The following is a 14,855-nucleotide window of genomic DNA, read 5'->3' on the forward strand; positions in this document are numbered from 1 at the left end:
TCCTCTGGATTTTCTCTCTGAGACTGACTGTGGAATGATGGGGTTTGTTGTGGCCACTGTGCTGCTGGCTGTTGGTTCTGCATCTTCTATGCCTGGGTTTGACCACAGGGCTTTCTGGCGTGTCCTTAACCAGCAGAGATTGGGGTCAGGTTAAAGTCAAGCACCAAATGACACTGAGACTACCACTAAGATGCTGGAGATCCCCTAGATACAGTAGCAGGATTATCTGCTCATCTGCCTAGAAATTAGCCTTGACCTTTGTGATTCTGTCTTGGGATCTGCCTGGATTCTTGGGAGGTAAATGAAGCTTGAGTTTCTTTTTCTAATCTGTCAGTAGCATGAATATGTGATTCTTTGCTTGTTGCAAATTCGACTTTTATTTATTTTTTAAAAACACATTCATGTTTCTTTTTTTTAAAGTTTTTTTTGATGTTGACCATTTAAAAAAAATAAATTTATTTACTTTTGGCTGCATTGGGTCTTCGTTGCTGCACGCCGGCTTTCTCTAGTTGCGGCAAGTGGGGGCTACTTTCGTTGCAGTGTGCGGGCTTCTCATTGTGGTGGCTTCTCTTGTGGAGGAGCACGGGCTCTAGGCACGTGGGCTTCAGTAGTTGTGGCGCGTGCAGGCTCAGTAGTTGTGGCGCACGGGCTTGGTTGCTCTGCGGCCTGTGGGATCTTCCTGGACCAGGGCTCGAACCTGTGTCCCGTGCATTGGCAGGTGGATTCCTAACCACTGCACCACCAGGGAAGCCCAATGTTGACCATTTTTAAAGTCCTTATTGGATTTGTTACAGTATTGCTTCTGTTTTATGTTTTGTTTTTTTGGCTGTGAGGTGTGTCGGATCCCAGCTTCCCCGACCAGGGATTGAACCCACACCCCCTGCATTGGAAGGTGAAGTGCCAACCACTGGACTGCCAGGGAAGTCCCTTGACTTTTTTTTTTTTTTTTTTTCTTTTTGCGGTATGCGGGCCTCTCACTGTTGTGGCCTCTCCCGTTGCGGAGCGCAGGCTCCGGATGCGCAGGCCCAGCGGCCATGGCTCACGGGCCCAGCCGCTCCGCGGCATATGGGATCCTCCCAGACCGGGGCACGAACCCGTATCCCCTGCATTGGCAGGCGGACTCTCAACCACTGCGCCACCAGGGAGGCCCAGTCCCTTGACTTTTAAATAAAAGTCTTACTGGTAAAAATTTTGCACAGATTCCAATATGTATTTATTTATTTATGAAACCATATTGGATATACCACCTATTGCCTCCATGGTAAATGGAGAAGAAAACAATTAAGAAGCCTGGTTAGTTTTTGCTGGAGCACCTGTGGCCTTTTCCAGACTAGGACCTTGGAGACTTGGTCTTCTCATTTCTTAAATGAAGAGTTTGAGCCATCAGTGGTCCCTAGCTGGTCTGGGCTGGCTACATAAAAATCACTCAGGGAGCTTGTTAAAATAGAAGTTCTAATGTTCCAGCCCTAGGAGATTCTAATTAGAGAAGCCTGGGGTAGTATCTAAAAGTCTGTAATTTATAAAGATTCCCCAGATAATTCTCTTGTGAAGCTATATTTGGGAACCACTGGGCTAGAAGTTCTAGAATAAATAGAATTGAGTTGAGAAGAAACTTATGGTGTGTTTGAAGATTCAGGTAATACTTATGTGCCTGGAGTGGGTTCCCGATCGGCAAACTAACACAGTTATGATGCAGAGGTAAATTGGGGCCAAATGATGGAAGATCTCTTTTTTTTAAAATTTTTTTCCTATTTCTTTATTTTAATTAATTAATTAATTAATTTACTTTTTGCTGCGTTCGGTCTTTGTTGCTGCACGCGGGCTTTCTCTAGTTGCGGCGAGTGGGGGCCACTGTTCGTTGCGGTGCGTGGGCTTCTCATTGCAGTGCCTTCTCTTTGTTGCAGAGCATGGGCTCTAGGCACGTGGGCTTCAGTAGTTGTCACACACGGGCTCAGTAGTTGGGGCTCGCAGGCCCTAGAGCGCAGGCTCAGTAGTTGTGGCACATGGGCTTAGTTGCTGCACAGCATGTGGGATCTTCCCGGACCAGGGCTTGAACCCATGTCCCCTGCATTGGCAGGTGGGTTCTTAACCACTGAGCCACCAGGGAAGCCCGATGGAAGATCTTTAACTGGCTGAGGGATTGTGTTGTGTGCCACAGGCCTTAGGGACCCATCAAGGGGCCTTGAGAAAAAGTGTTTTGATGAGAAGGCGCTTTACAAGATGAGTTCCTCAGTGGTATGCAGGGTGGATTAGACCAGGGGAAAAACCGAAGGCTGGAGAAAGACGCATTGAAGTTTCTGCAGTGGCCCAGGTTGGGGGGGTGGGTGTGATGAGCACCTGGGCTCAGATGGGAGCCGCAGGGCCTTTGTGAGCTCACCTGCCTGGGTGGGACTGGAACCTGAGACGTGTTGTTTTTAAGCTACTTCAGAAAAAAATCCATAAGCTATCAGTGTTCTGTTCATGTGTTTTAACTACCATAAGGAATGATTTTTATTGTGTTTGTGTCCAGGGGGTTTTAGAGGAGTGCAGGAAATAAATTCTTGCAGAGAAGTAGTTGGCAGCAGCAGCGAGAGCTGCTACCGCAGGGAAGCGGAGAGGCAGGGAGGGAGCCCTTCTTGCCCAGCAACAACAACCCGTCCTCACCCTGCCTCACACGCTTGGCCAAGGCTAGAGGCAGAGGGATGTACGTTTGACTTGAATGGAGTTTGCCATTCAGATCAGATGGAATGGTTTTCCTTTATTCCTCTAGAACCCAGTCTGTAGGTCAGTGTTTCCCCAAGTGTGTTCCACAGAACATTAGTTTTGCTGGATGGTAATGTGAATTACATGAGAATAAGGAGTCGAAGCCAAATACGTTTGTGAACTGCTGGGTTAAACAAAGGCAGTGGCTTCCTTTACCTCACAGGAGTTCAGGGTGTGTGGCGTGCTGTGCGCTCTCTGGATTTCTAAGAGGGAGAGACTGCAGTGTTTCCTAAGCTTATGTGTAGAATCTTCTCCCCTCCAGGTCAGGGACTGGCAAACTATGACCCACACACCGAATCTATCCTGCCACCTGTTTGTGTAAATAAAGTTTATTGGGATGTAGCCACGCCCATTCCTTGTATTGTCTGTACCTGGTTTTGCACTCAGCAGCAGAGTTGCAGGTTGGCAGCAGAGACCTGGAGACCCAGACTGAATGACCGGGACAACTGAAAGTATTTACTGTCTGGCTCTTTTCAGAAAAAGTTTGCCAGTCCCTCCTCTAAGAAATTCGTGGAACTGGCGTTCCCTTGGAATCCTTATTGGGTGGGTTGTTCTAGCACTGGTTTGTGATGAGTCTGCTTAATTTTATTCAGCTACTGTGCTGCCATGTTTCTTTGCTCTTGCTTTAAACTATTTCCTGTCTCAACCATTTGCCCATTGTCTAAGATGGAAGCCAGGACTCCGTGTATCACTGTTCTTTCACTTCCCGCACTCCACCAATCTCCAAGGAGGTATCCAGTTTCCAGTCTAAATAGCTCTCATATCTGCCTAACCTCACTCTCACCAGACTGGTCTGAATGAGCATCGTCTCTTGTCTTGTTTTCTTCTTTAGCCTTCTAATTGAGTTCCCTTCCCCCAGTATGGGTCGCTTCCAATTTGTTTTACTCACTGGGTCCAGAATGATCCTTCTAAAACACAAATCTAGTCAGCTCACTTCCCTACCTGAAATCCTTCATTGGCCCCTTTAGCCCTGGGGATAAGCTCCAAATCCTCAGTATGGATGTACCAACCAAGGTGTAGTCAGGCAAACAGAAACTGCTCTAGGTGTTTCACACTGGAAGAGATTTCATTCACGGAATTAGGTGCTTACAGAAAGAATTAGATGTGCTAGAGGAGCAGAGGTGAGTGAAGGCTACCGCTGTCAGGTTTACCACAACTTACTGGAAATGCAGATATTCCAAGAACTGAAGGAAACAGCTGGAGATGCTCAGGCTGCCTGCAGCATGGAAGTCATGATTTGCAGGGAAATGCCCAAGGCCACAGCAAGATCTTCTGACTGCTGAAGCCCATGCTTTTCTGCCCACCGCTGCCAGAGGAGCAGTAATATGGCTTGTTTTCTCTCACCTCCTTGGTTTCATGTGAGTGACTGTCAGTGGCAGTAAGGAACTGTGTTGAAAGGAGATTCCATAAATGTAGTTCCCAGGTTCTGACCCACTGCAGTGTAGGGAAGAGCATAGACGTGGGGAATGGTACTGAGTGGCTGATAAATAGTCCAGGATGACAATCTGTAAGACCATGTGTGCTCCAATCCACTGCCCTTCTCCAACTTCAGCTCTCCCATTGTTCTCCACTGTTCACACTTATTCCACCCTACTAGACCCCAAGTTCCAGACTTACTAGAGTGTATTTTTTTAGAGGCCTAAAACTACGAACATTTATTATCTCATAGTTTCTGTGAGTTAGAGACTTAGGAGCAACTAATCTGGGTGGTTCTGGCTCAGGGTCTCTCATTAGGCCAGAGTCAAGATATCAAGTGGGACTGGTGTCATCTGAAGGCTGGATGGGGGCTGAAGGATCTGCTTCTAAGATGGTGCATTCACATGGCTGTTGGTAGGAGGCCTCAGTTCCTTCTTATGTAGGCCTCTCCACAAGGCTGTCTGAGTGGCTTCAGGACATGGCAGCTGGCTTCCTCCAGAACAAGTGATTCAAGAGACAGCCCAAGGAGAAACATACTAGAGTGCTTTAGCTCCCCTCTTCTGGGAGCACATTATCTGGTGCCTCAGGTCCGGTTGCCTAGAGGCAGAACCTGAGCTGAGGATTCTTGGAAAGTGACACATCAGATGTATAATATAATTATCTGTATAATTGAATAACTGAATGATCCCTTCTTCTGGTGGAGAACCCAAATGCTTAGCCTCCCTGGACCTATGTCCCTTTCTGGGAAGCCAACTGAGCAGAGCCCATGTTGTCCCATCAAAACCCCACAGCAGTTCTCAGCATCCTGAGTGGCAGCACCTTCCAAGTCCATGTGACCTGTCCAGGTTTTTTATTGCAAAATTAGAATGAAAATATGTTTCTCATTTCTGGATAGGAGAGTATTAAAATGACAGTTATATTTTTAAAAGGGACCTTAGCTCAAGTTTCAATGAGCTCTTGGCTAAAAGTGCCTTCTCCTGGCTTGTCACGTCCCGGCTAGGTATGTGTTGTTACACATGGAGCCATGAGGGAAGGACTGATATTCCAATATAATTGTAATCCACATATTTATTTCTGTCATAAAGTTCAGGCATTGGATTTCGCTTCAGACAACAAGAACTTTTGGACAAGGACATATTGTCCATATTGATAGCAGAGTTGTTCCCCCATTTCTCTAATACACAGAGAAGAAAGGGAGCCACTGAGGTCCCCCTGTTTTCATGGGTTTTCATTCTCCCAGAGTTGTTAACTTAGAAAAGTCTGAAGAAATAGCAATGAAATCTCCCAGTTTGTTCTGCTTGCCAGCTGCTAAGTCTTATGTGAGCTTCATACTGTTTTCATGAAGGGAAGTGGAATAGTTTATTGGGAAGAGGGGCTTTTGTGTGTCTAAGTCTCATCTTCAGGTTTTTTAAATTTCTTTTTTTTTTTTAAGCACAAAGCTAGTTTTCTTTTTCCATCTCTTTTCCTGGGATAAGTTCTGGCTGGGGTGAGGCTCTGCCTTTCCAGGTCCTTCCAGATTCTTGTGTTCTAGGCCCCTCCTGAGATTTGCTCTATTTGCTCTTTTGAATGTTAATAGGTGGACCCATTTAGAATGGATCCTGGAGCAGTAGAAAGTGGTGGGGAGGTCTTGAGTTTCCTCCTAAGGAGACTGATGGTTAGATCAGCCTGACTTAACACTGCAGAGTTGTTTGTTATTAGTCATAGAGCTAGAAAACCCAGGCCCTTGAATACAATTTCAGGAAGGTAAATTTTATTTTTTTTAATAAATTTATTTATTTATTTTTGGCTGCGTTGGGTGTCCGTTGCTGCGCTCGGGCTTTTCTCTAATTGAGGCGAGCGGGGGCTACTCTTCATTGCGGTGCGCAGTCTTCTCATTGCAGTGGCTTCTCATGTTGCAGAGCACGGGCTCTAGGCACGTGGGCTTTAGTAGTTGTGGCACGCAGGCTTCAGTAGTTGTGGCTCGTGGGCTCTAGAGCACAGGCTCAGTAGTTGTGGCGCATGGGCTTAGTTGCTCCGTGGCATGTGGGATCTTCCCAGACCAGGGCTCGAACCCTTGTCCCCTGCATTGGCAGGCAGATTCTTAACCACTGCACCACCAGGGAAGCCCAGGAAGGTACATTTTAAAATGGAAAACAGTTTTCAGGCCTCACAACTGCTCCTCATCCTTCCCAAGCCCCACCCCATTGTTGCTGGTGATTTAGAGATGTTTACAAGAAAAGGAAGTCAGTGATAAAGACACTCTCCTGCTTTTGTTGTGCTCAGAATCCTCATTTTTGTTGAAAAGAGGATGAAATTTATCATTTCCCTCAATATTTCCACAAGAAGGAGACTTCACTCATCTCCCCAGGAAAGGGAGCGTTAGGACCGACACTTATCTCCACCTGCCTGATGATACGGAGGGGAACTGACCAACTGAAAGGTGGGGTGACTGGTCTGTCACTTCTCTCCTCTCTGCCTGGCCGCTGGGCCATGTGGGCGCACACCTGTGGTCCCTGTGGAGACCGGGCGGGCCGTAGCAGGGCAGGCCGTGGATTGGCAGTGGAAGGCGAGTGCGGGCCTCAGGTCCAGGTCCTGTTCTTCAGCACAGGTCACGGGCAGCCCTGCACTAGGTGCTTGTCAGGTCCTTGCTCAGCCATTCAGAAAGCTGACATTGGACTAGCGCATCTTGGAGTGTGATGCCATCTGTCCGAACCCCTGAGAAGGTGGGGGAGCCTGACCGTGAATGGCTCTTGACCGACTTCACTTGGATGCTTCCGGGTAGTTCAAACTCAGTGTGTCCCAAAGCGGGCTCCCCTTCCCACCTGCCTCTCCCTCGGTTCCTGTTGCGGGGATTGGCCTCCGTGCTCTCATGGTAACCCAGCCTGCCCTCCTGGGTGTCAGAGCCTGGGAGGCCCCTCAATCCTCCTTTCTCGCCACCCCTGTGCAGGGCCCCTCTGCACCCAGCTTGCAGCCGGGATGTCACCTCTGCCTGAGTCTTGGTGACCCACAAGGCCGGCTGCTGTTGTAGCCCCCGCACACCCTCGCTGTAGTCCTTATTCCCCTGAAGCCTGTTTGCCCGCTTGTTCTCTGCCTTTCCCACTAGACTGCGAGGTCCACGGCTTGTTCATCCTTGAACACCGCTGCTACTACAGGGGCTGCCTGTCGTGGCTGTTGGATAGATATTTCTTGAGTGAATAACACTCAGGCCCAAGAGTGCTGGAGGCTGTATAGCATAGTGGTTACAGCCCAGCTTTGGAACCTGAGGCCTGGGTTTGGACTCTGCTCTTTGTGTGATCTTGGGTGAGTCCCTTACCTTCTGGGTCCTTAATTTCTTCCCAACTTCCTAAGACTGTGATGATGAAATGCAGTAATCCATGCAGAACACCTAGAGCAAATGTGACACATAGCAAGTGTTCGGTGGTTCGTAGTACACATCTATTAATAACAACAGCAGTAACAGTAATAATACAGTTACCCTTAATGGAAAGGAGAAGGCTATAAGAAAAACTCGGAACTAGAAAGCACGCATGTTGAGTGCCTGCAGCGTGGGTTTCAAAGAGGCGGGGAGTTGCTTGGGCACCAAGGATTCCAGCGCGGGCAGTGGAAGTGTAGGAGCCGCCGGGCTTACTGTGGGGAAGCGTGGACAGGGAGGGAAACGTGGAGCAGGAGAGCCGAAAACAGGACCTTGAAAAAGCGCACACATGAGGGACAAGAGGGGCCAGAGCAGGAAGAGAGGATGATTCCAAGTAGGAGACTGCGACTCATCAGGGGCCAGGGACAGGAGCTTTACAAACACAGCTGAGGGTGCTGAGCTGGGCTGCTGGTCTCTGAAGACTAGAGGCAGCTGGAACGTGCTGGGTGGGGCGGTGGGCGGGGAGGAGTAGGGTCAGAGTAAGGACGAAGCCAGGCCCCGCCAGGGTTTGGAGAGGGCTGCTTAGCTACGAGGTAGGTGCCCTCAGGCCTGAAGGTTGTATGCTGCAGCGTGTGTTTCTGTGATGCGGATTAGCTTGTGGGTCAGTAGAGGACTGATAATGTGGAGGTCACGTTGGGTCACATGTTAACATTTTGCATCGCTGGCTAATAGTGGCTGAAAGCCAAGGACTCAGCAGCGCTGAATGTAGCAAGCCCGCGAGATAGGAAGCTGAGCAGGGCACCCGCGCTCCCTGGGCTCTGCGCCGGGCTGTGTGGCCCCGCTGTCTTGCAGGCCTTTGGGGCCATTCCTCCCCCGTCTTTGTGCTTTCATTCACGGACTCCATACCACTCAGCCCCCAGAATCCCTCTGTTTACCCCTTCCATCATGCTTACCCCTCATCTTTTTTTAAGGTAAAGAGTCATATCTACTAGAGTGTTGATCAGAAATTTAATATTTAAAAAACTTTCAGTGCTTTTCATTGTAATTATTGTTTTTGTTAGTGCTCGGGTTGAAATTTTAACTTCTTTCCCCACCCTATTTTTCTCATACGCTTTGTTATTTTTAGTTTGTGCTTTCGAAGCATTAGTTTTTAGCAATACATACATCCAATTACAGAAGACATTCCTGTGACTTCTTCTCCTAAGATTGAACAGTGCTGGGAGGAGGGATGGGAGGGAACAGCAGGGTCTACAGAAGCTTTTCTCACGGTCGGCAGCCCCGACCGTCCCTGGCTCTATCTCCTTAGTAACTCTTTTCCGGAGCTCTCTTCATCACACATTTAGGTGGTTATGTTTTTGCATTTTTTTCCTTTCTGTGATCTTTTGCTACAGTCTGAACAAGCATCTGAGGCCGAGTTACACCCCCAGCTGAACAGAGCCCCCTCCCAAGCTGCGGAAAGTAGTCCAACAAAGAAGGTAAGGCCAGCGTGAGGGTGTTACTGTGATGGCCTTGAGACCCCTCCCTCCCCTGGGCTGCTTGCCTCTGTTAGCAGACATACCGTTTTAAAGTTTTCATGCCCTGACATGAATGTTTATGGTCCAGATTTCCTAGAATCTGTGTTCTTCGTGAAGATTAGGGTCCTGATGATTCCTGGGCTCCACCTTGATGTTTCTGACAGTTTGTACTTCCCTCTTCAACCTCCCAGCTAAATATGGTGGCCTTGCTTTTGGCAAGACCAAGAGGTGCAGTGGGGGGCCCTGTACCCTGCTAAGCCTCGAGGAGCACCCTGGGGGCTGGGGTGGTCTCTCCTTCCTAGTCTTTTTGCCACGGTCTCCCCTTGCCCACCCATGTCACCAGGTCTTGGGCCATTTGCTCGCTCACTCACCGTGCTCTCCCATTCGTCTTCTCCCACTCCTTTCTCCTTGCCCATTTTCTCAGGCCCTCCTCCCATCACAGAGCACGTGGGCCTGGGCTTGGGAGCACAGGTGAGGCAGGGCCTCCAAGGAAGCAGGCCAACTGTCTCCTTCCAAAAGACACAGTGGCTCGTCAGCTTGGCTTGACGTAGGAGCTGGGGGTAGGAGAATGATGAGCATATGACGAAGACCTCTACAAACTTTAAAACTTAGAACAGATTCAGAACAGATTCCCAAAAGCCCCAAAGTGAGGCAAGAGTGAATTTTGTCTTCAGTAAGGAAAGGCCCCGTGGTGTGAGATGCACACAGCATTTAAAAAAGAAAACAGGGGAGGGAGAGAGGGCATCTGAGTCCTGTGTCCTTCCAGGTGACAAAAGAGGTAATAGGCTGCAAGCATGAAAAAAAAAAAAAAAGAAAGAGAAAGAAGGAAAGGCCCCTGGAATCTGATGCCCGGGTCTCTCCAGGTCTTGCCAAGCCACGAATCAGCCACTTGTCCTGAGGTGTGGAGTTTGAATAGAGCACACGACTGACCTTGGGGATAGGCCGAGAGGAACATGGGGCATTGACATCATGGGTGGCATTTAATTGTTTAACTTTTGGGTTTTTTTTTTAAATCCACAGGACATACCGTATTCTCAGCCCCCATCAAAGCCCATCCGTAGAAAATTCCGACCTGAAAATCAAGCTACAGAAAGTCAAGAGCCTACTACTGCTGTAGGCGGGCCAGCTTCTGTAGCAACCGTGAAACCCCATCCAACAGTTCAAAAGTAAGTAGAACAGATAAATGAGCGAAAGGTCGGAAACTTTATTTTAAATCTGCATATACATATGTAAATGTAAACGTACATTTACACTCATCACCGTGGACAGGTGTGATTTTAATGGTTATAGTCTTACCTTACTCATTTCTATGATGGGATTATAGTCTCCCGGTCACATAGAAAGAGGCTTTCTAAGTGATAGGGCTTAGCTTGACCCCAGGGACCAGCAAGTCCCAGGCTGGGATGTGCTTTGGGTTGGTTTGATTTCCTTCCCCTCCTTCCCTCCTCTTCCTTTCCTTCCTACCGCTCTTCTTTGTTCTGGCCTGTGTTTTCCTGGGAAGAAGACAGTAATATAAATGGCAGTTTCCCTCTTTGCCTGTCTTATCTCATGTTCCCCGGTACACGTGGCCAGCTTCAAGACTCTCAGACCCGACTTTGAGTAGAAGTGGTGTGTGATTCCTTTCTATCCCCATGAAGAGGTTCTGTTGTTGAGCATCTCAGCACAGAATGGTCACATGCAGAGCTGCTAAGATATCTGTCTGTATGATCAGCTGGATGGAGGGTGGGGACACCTGTGGACATGGCCCGGGACTGAGAAGACCATCCTTCTCCAGGCTTTGGCTTTAAGAAGAGCCATCACTTGCCTCAGTGAAATTGAGCCAGGTGTCCAGGGCAGAAAACTGCTGCTGCATGTTACTTCAAGTGAGCCTGACTAGTCACTAACACAAATGCTTGGGATACGTCATGGCACCGCTCCAGGGGCCCTGTGGGTCTCAGGGGCTGCTTCAGAGTTACTCCTGCTTACACTGTTATGGGAAGAAAAGCAACAGGTTCTGTGGGTGCAGCTTGCCTTTGAAGCCAATCCCCATTCTGAATCTGTGCAGCACTCTTCTTCAGGTAATGGCTTTTGTTTTTTTCCAAATAGACAGTTCCCTGGTAGTATTAGTGCATAAAGGAAGTGTATTTTGTCCTTAATAGTCACTGAGAGCTTTGGCCATCTTCCAGCCACCTTCCAGCCTAGAGGACGGATCTCTATCAGGGACACAGACAGCTAAACTTGCTACCATGTTCTCCCCAGCTTTCCACTGTAATCTGCACTTCACATCAATGCTAGTCACTCAGTGGTGGCTACGACATCCTCCAAAGTGGATGGCAGGGCCGCTGGTGGGATTTACGCAGAGATCTTTTTTTTTCATCTTTTATTTTTAAATATATAAATGTATTTATTTAGTTTTGGCTGCGTTGGGTCTTCGTCGCTGCGCGCGGGCTTTCTCTAGTTGCGGCGAACGGGGGCTACTCTTTGTTGCAGTGCACGGGCTTCTCATTGCAGTGGCTTCTCTTGTTGTGGAGCACGGGCTCTAGGCATGCAGGCTTCAGTAGTTGTGGCACGCAGGCTCAGTAGTCGTGGTGCACGGGCTTAGTTGCTCCGCGGCATGTGGGATCTTCCTGGACCAGGGCTCGAGCCCGTGTCCCCTGCATTGGCAGGCGGATTCTTAACCACTGCGCCACCAGGGAAGTCCTCTTCATCTTTTTTAAAAGGCAACTTTATTTAGATACATTTCATATAGCATACAATTCACTCTTTTAAGTGTATACTTCAGTGGTTTTTAGCATATTTACGAAGTTGTGCAACCATCATAACAGTCTAATTTTAGAACATTTTCATCACCTCCAAAAGAGATTCCGTGCCCATTAGCAGTCACTTTCCATTCTCCCCTCCCTCACGCCCCAGGCAACCACTCTCTACTTTCCGTCTTCATAGATGTGCCTGCTCTGGCCATTTCATTTAAATGGAATCATACAACATGTGGTCTTTTGTGACTGGCTTCTTTCACCTAGCATCATGTTTTTAAGGTTCATCCATGTTGTATAGTAAGTCAGAACTTAATTTTTTTAAATTGCTGAATAATGTTCCATTATATGGATATACCACATTTTATTCATCCGTTCATCAGTTGATGGACATTTGGGTTGTTTCCACTTTTCAGCTAATAAGAATAATGATGCTGTGAATATTTGTGTACAAACTTTTGTGTGGACTTACCTTTTCATTTGTCTTAAGTATTTATGCCTAAGAGTAGAATTGCTGGGTCATATGGTAACTCTATGTTTAACAGTTTGGGGACCTGCCAAACTGTTTTCCACAGTGGCTAAAGCATTTTACAATCCTGCCAGTAAAGTATGAGGGTTCCAAATTTTCCTCCTCTTTGCCAACACTTGTTATTTGATTTTTAGGGTTTTTATCATAGCCATCTTAGTGGCTGTGAAGTGGTATCTCGTTGTGGTTTTGATTTTTATTTCCTTAATGAATAGTGATGTTGAGCATATTTTCATTTGCTTATTGGCCATGTGTATAACTTCTTTGGAGAAATGTCTTCTCAGGTTTTTGCCCATTTTTAGTTGGATTATTTATCTTTTTATTTTTAAGTTATGAGTTTTTTATATACTCTGGATACAAGTCCCTTGTCCGATGTATGATTTGCAAAACTTTTCTCCCATCCTGTGCATTGTCTTTTGACTTTCTTTTTTTTTTTTTTTTTTTTCTTTTTGCGGTACGCGGGCCTCTCATTGTTGTGGCCTCTCCCGTTGCGGAGCACAGGCTCCGGATGCGCAGGCCCAGCGGCCATGGCTCACGGGCCCAGCCGCTCCGCGGCATATGGGATCCTCCCAGACCGGGGCACGAACCCGTATCCCCTGCATCGGCAGGCGGACTCCCAACCACTGCGCCACCAGGGAGGCCCCTTTTGACTTTCTTGATCGTGCTATTTGCAGCACAATATTTTTAAGTTTGATCAAGTCCAATTTATCTAATTTTTTTTCTTTTGTTACTTGTGCTTTTGCTGTCGTACCTAAGAAACCATTGCCCAGTGGCATAGGGAGGGTGGGAGGGAGACGCAAGAGGGAGGGGATATGGGGTTATATGTATACATATAGCTGATTCACTTTGTCATACAGCAGAAACTAACGCAACACTGTAAAGCAATTATACTCCAATAAAGATGTTAAAAAATAATTTACCATAGAAACCACTGCCCAAATCAAGTTCATGAAGATTTGTTCCTGTGTTCGCATCTAAAAGCTTTATAGTTTTAGCTCTTACATTGAGCCCTGTGGTCTATTTTAACTTCATTTTTGTGTATTATGTGATGAAGGGGTCCAGCTTCATTCTTTCGCATATGGATTTCCGGTTGTCCCAGCAGCATGTGTTGAAAGGAGATATTTTCTTTTATCTGCCTGTTCAGTCACTGCCCCTCACCATGATACTCTTTCACTAGTTAGGCGACCATGTGGGGTCAGGCTGAGAGAGGCTAGCACCCACCAGCAACACAGGTAGTGCCGCAAATGACAGGGAACTTTATAAGACTTGCTTCAGGTCCCAGACCAGTTGACTTCGGAGTGATAAGGAGCACCTCAGCATTCATAATTGTTGAAAACCTGGAGGGAGGACAGCCAGACACATGATGGTTAGTCTGTGTGGCCCTTTCTCAACTAGGGTTCTGGGAGAGAATTAAGCTCTGATGCCCTTAGACATCCATTGTATGTAGTAAGTTAATCTCTTTCCAATGCATTTAGAGTGGTTGTTACTATATACCGTCTTTGGGAAAACCAAGAAAAGAGTCACAAATCAAGTTGCAAAATGGTCTTCAGCCTTTGGGGAAATTAACGTTAGAACTGATCTAGTAATAAGAAACAAATTCTGCTTCAGCTGTCATCATTGTCTGCTCCATTTAGGGGAGAGGAACTAATAAAATATTCTCTCCAAGTGAGCTCCTGAGTCCAGGTTACAAGTAATAAACAGCTCTCCCATTGTGTCGTCATTAATGAGCTACCCGTAAGGACAGAAGTGGGTTTTTCTTAGAAATAATTTAGCTTGATTTTTTCCCCCATATCTAATGTATCTGCTAAGGATGGATTTTGGGAAAATAGAATTGTTTGAACAGTTTAGAACTAGACGATGTTGTGTGGCAATACTGTCACGGAATCTGTGCCAGCCTCTGTGGCCTTTGCTCTTCTCTGGAACCCCAGGAATTGTCCTGGGCCGCCCCAGGGCATTGCAAGGAGCTTGTGTGGCAGTGTCTGCTTGTCTATATGACGTTCTCAGTGTGTCTGGGATTCTGTTTCCCTTCCCTCCTCATGTTTGGCAACACTGGAATATCTTTGGGGTTGATGATTGGCATCTCTAATGAAAACCTACCATTTCCAAGAAGAGAAGAGGCAGTATAAACTCACTTCTTAAAAGCTGTACTCAGAATTCCGTGGGAGAAATCAGGGCCCGGGGTGAAGGCTAAGAAGACTTTTCTCATCTAGAGACCCCAGTTTATATTCCTTCAAACATTGGTTCAGCTGCTTGAATATAAACCAGGTAACAGTCACTCACATAACATAGAAATGAACTACTTTCTTATGTAAAAGTCTGAGTTGGTGAGTGGTCCAGAAGAGTACCTGCCCAGAACCCAGGTACCTTCTGTCGTCTTGTTTTAGATCCCTGTGAGGGTTGCCTTTATCCATAGGGTCGGAGGTGGCTCACCTCTAACATGTTCGTGTTCCAGGTCCCAGGAAGGGGGAAGGAACAAATGGAGAGAAAACAGATTACTTTTAAGGGCATGACTCAGAAGTGGCATACATCACTTCTCTCGGATCCCTTTCACCCAGACTTAGGCATGTGGCCTCATCTACTTGCAAGGGAGACAT

General features: G+C 47.2%; 1 protein-coding gene across 5 annotated transcripts in view; it reads left to right on the forward strand.

Annotated features, from left to right (window-relative positions):
* REPS2 (RALBP1 associated Eps domain containing 2) overlaps positions 1 to 14,855 on the forward strand; it is a 238,102-nt gene that overhangs the window by 191,588 nt on the left and 31,659 nt on the right. For all 5 annotated transcript variants that reach the window (XM_082609610.1, XM_082609612.1, XM_082609611.1 and 2 more), the window contains exons 15-16: positions 8,881 to 8,964; positions 10,024 to 10,169. In XM_082609610.1, the coding sequence (XP_082465736.1) occupies positions 8,881 to 8,964; positions 10,024 to 10,169 (230 nt within the window). The remainder of the gene's footprint in view (positions 1 to 8,880; positions 8,965 to 10,023; positions 10,170 to 14,855) is intronic.

This window comes from Mesoplodon mirus (assembly GCF_964341445.2).
Source record: "Mesoplodon mirus genome assembly, chromosome: X".
Taxonomy (NCBI): Eukaryota; Metazoa; Chordata; class Mammalia; order Artiodactyla; family Ziphiidae; genus Mesoplodon; species Mesoplodon mirus.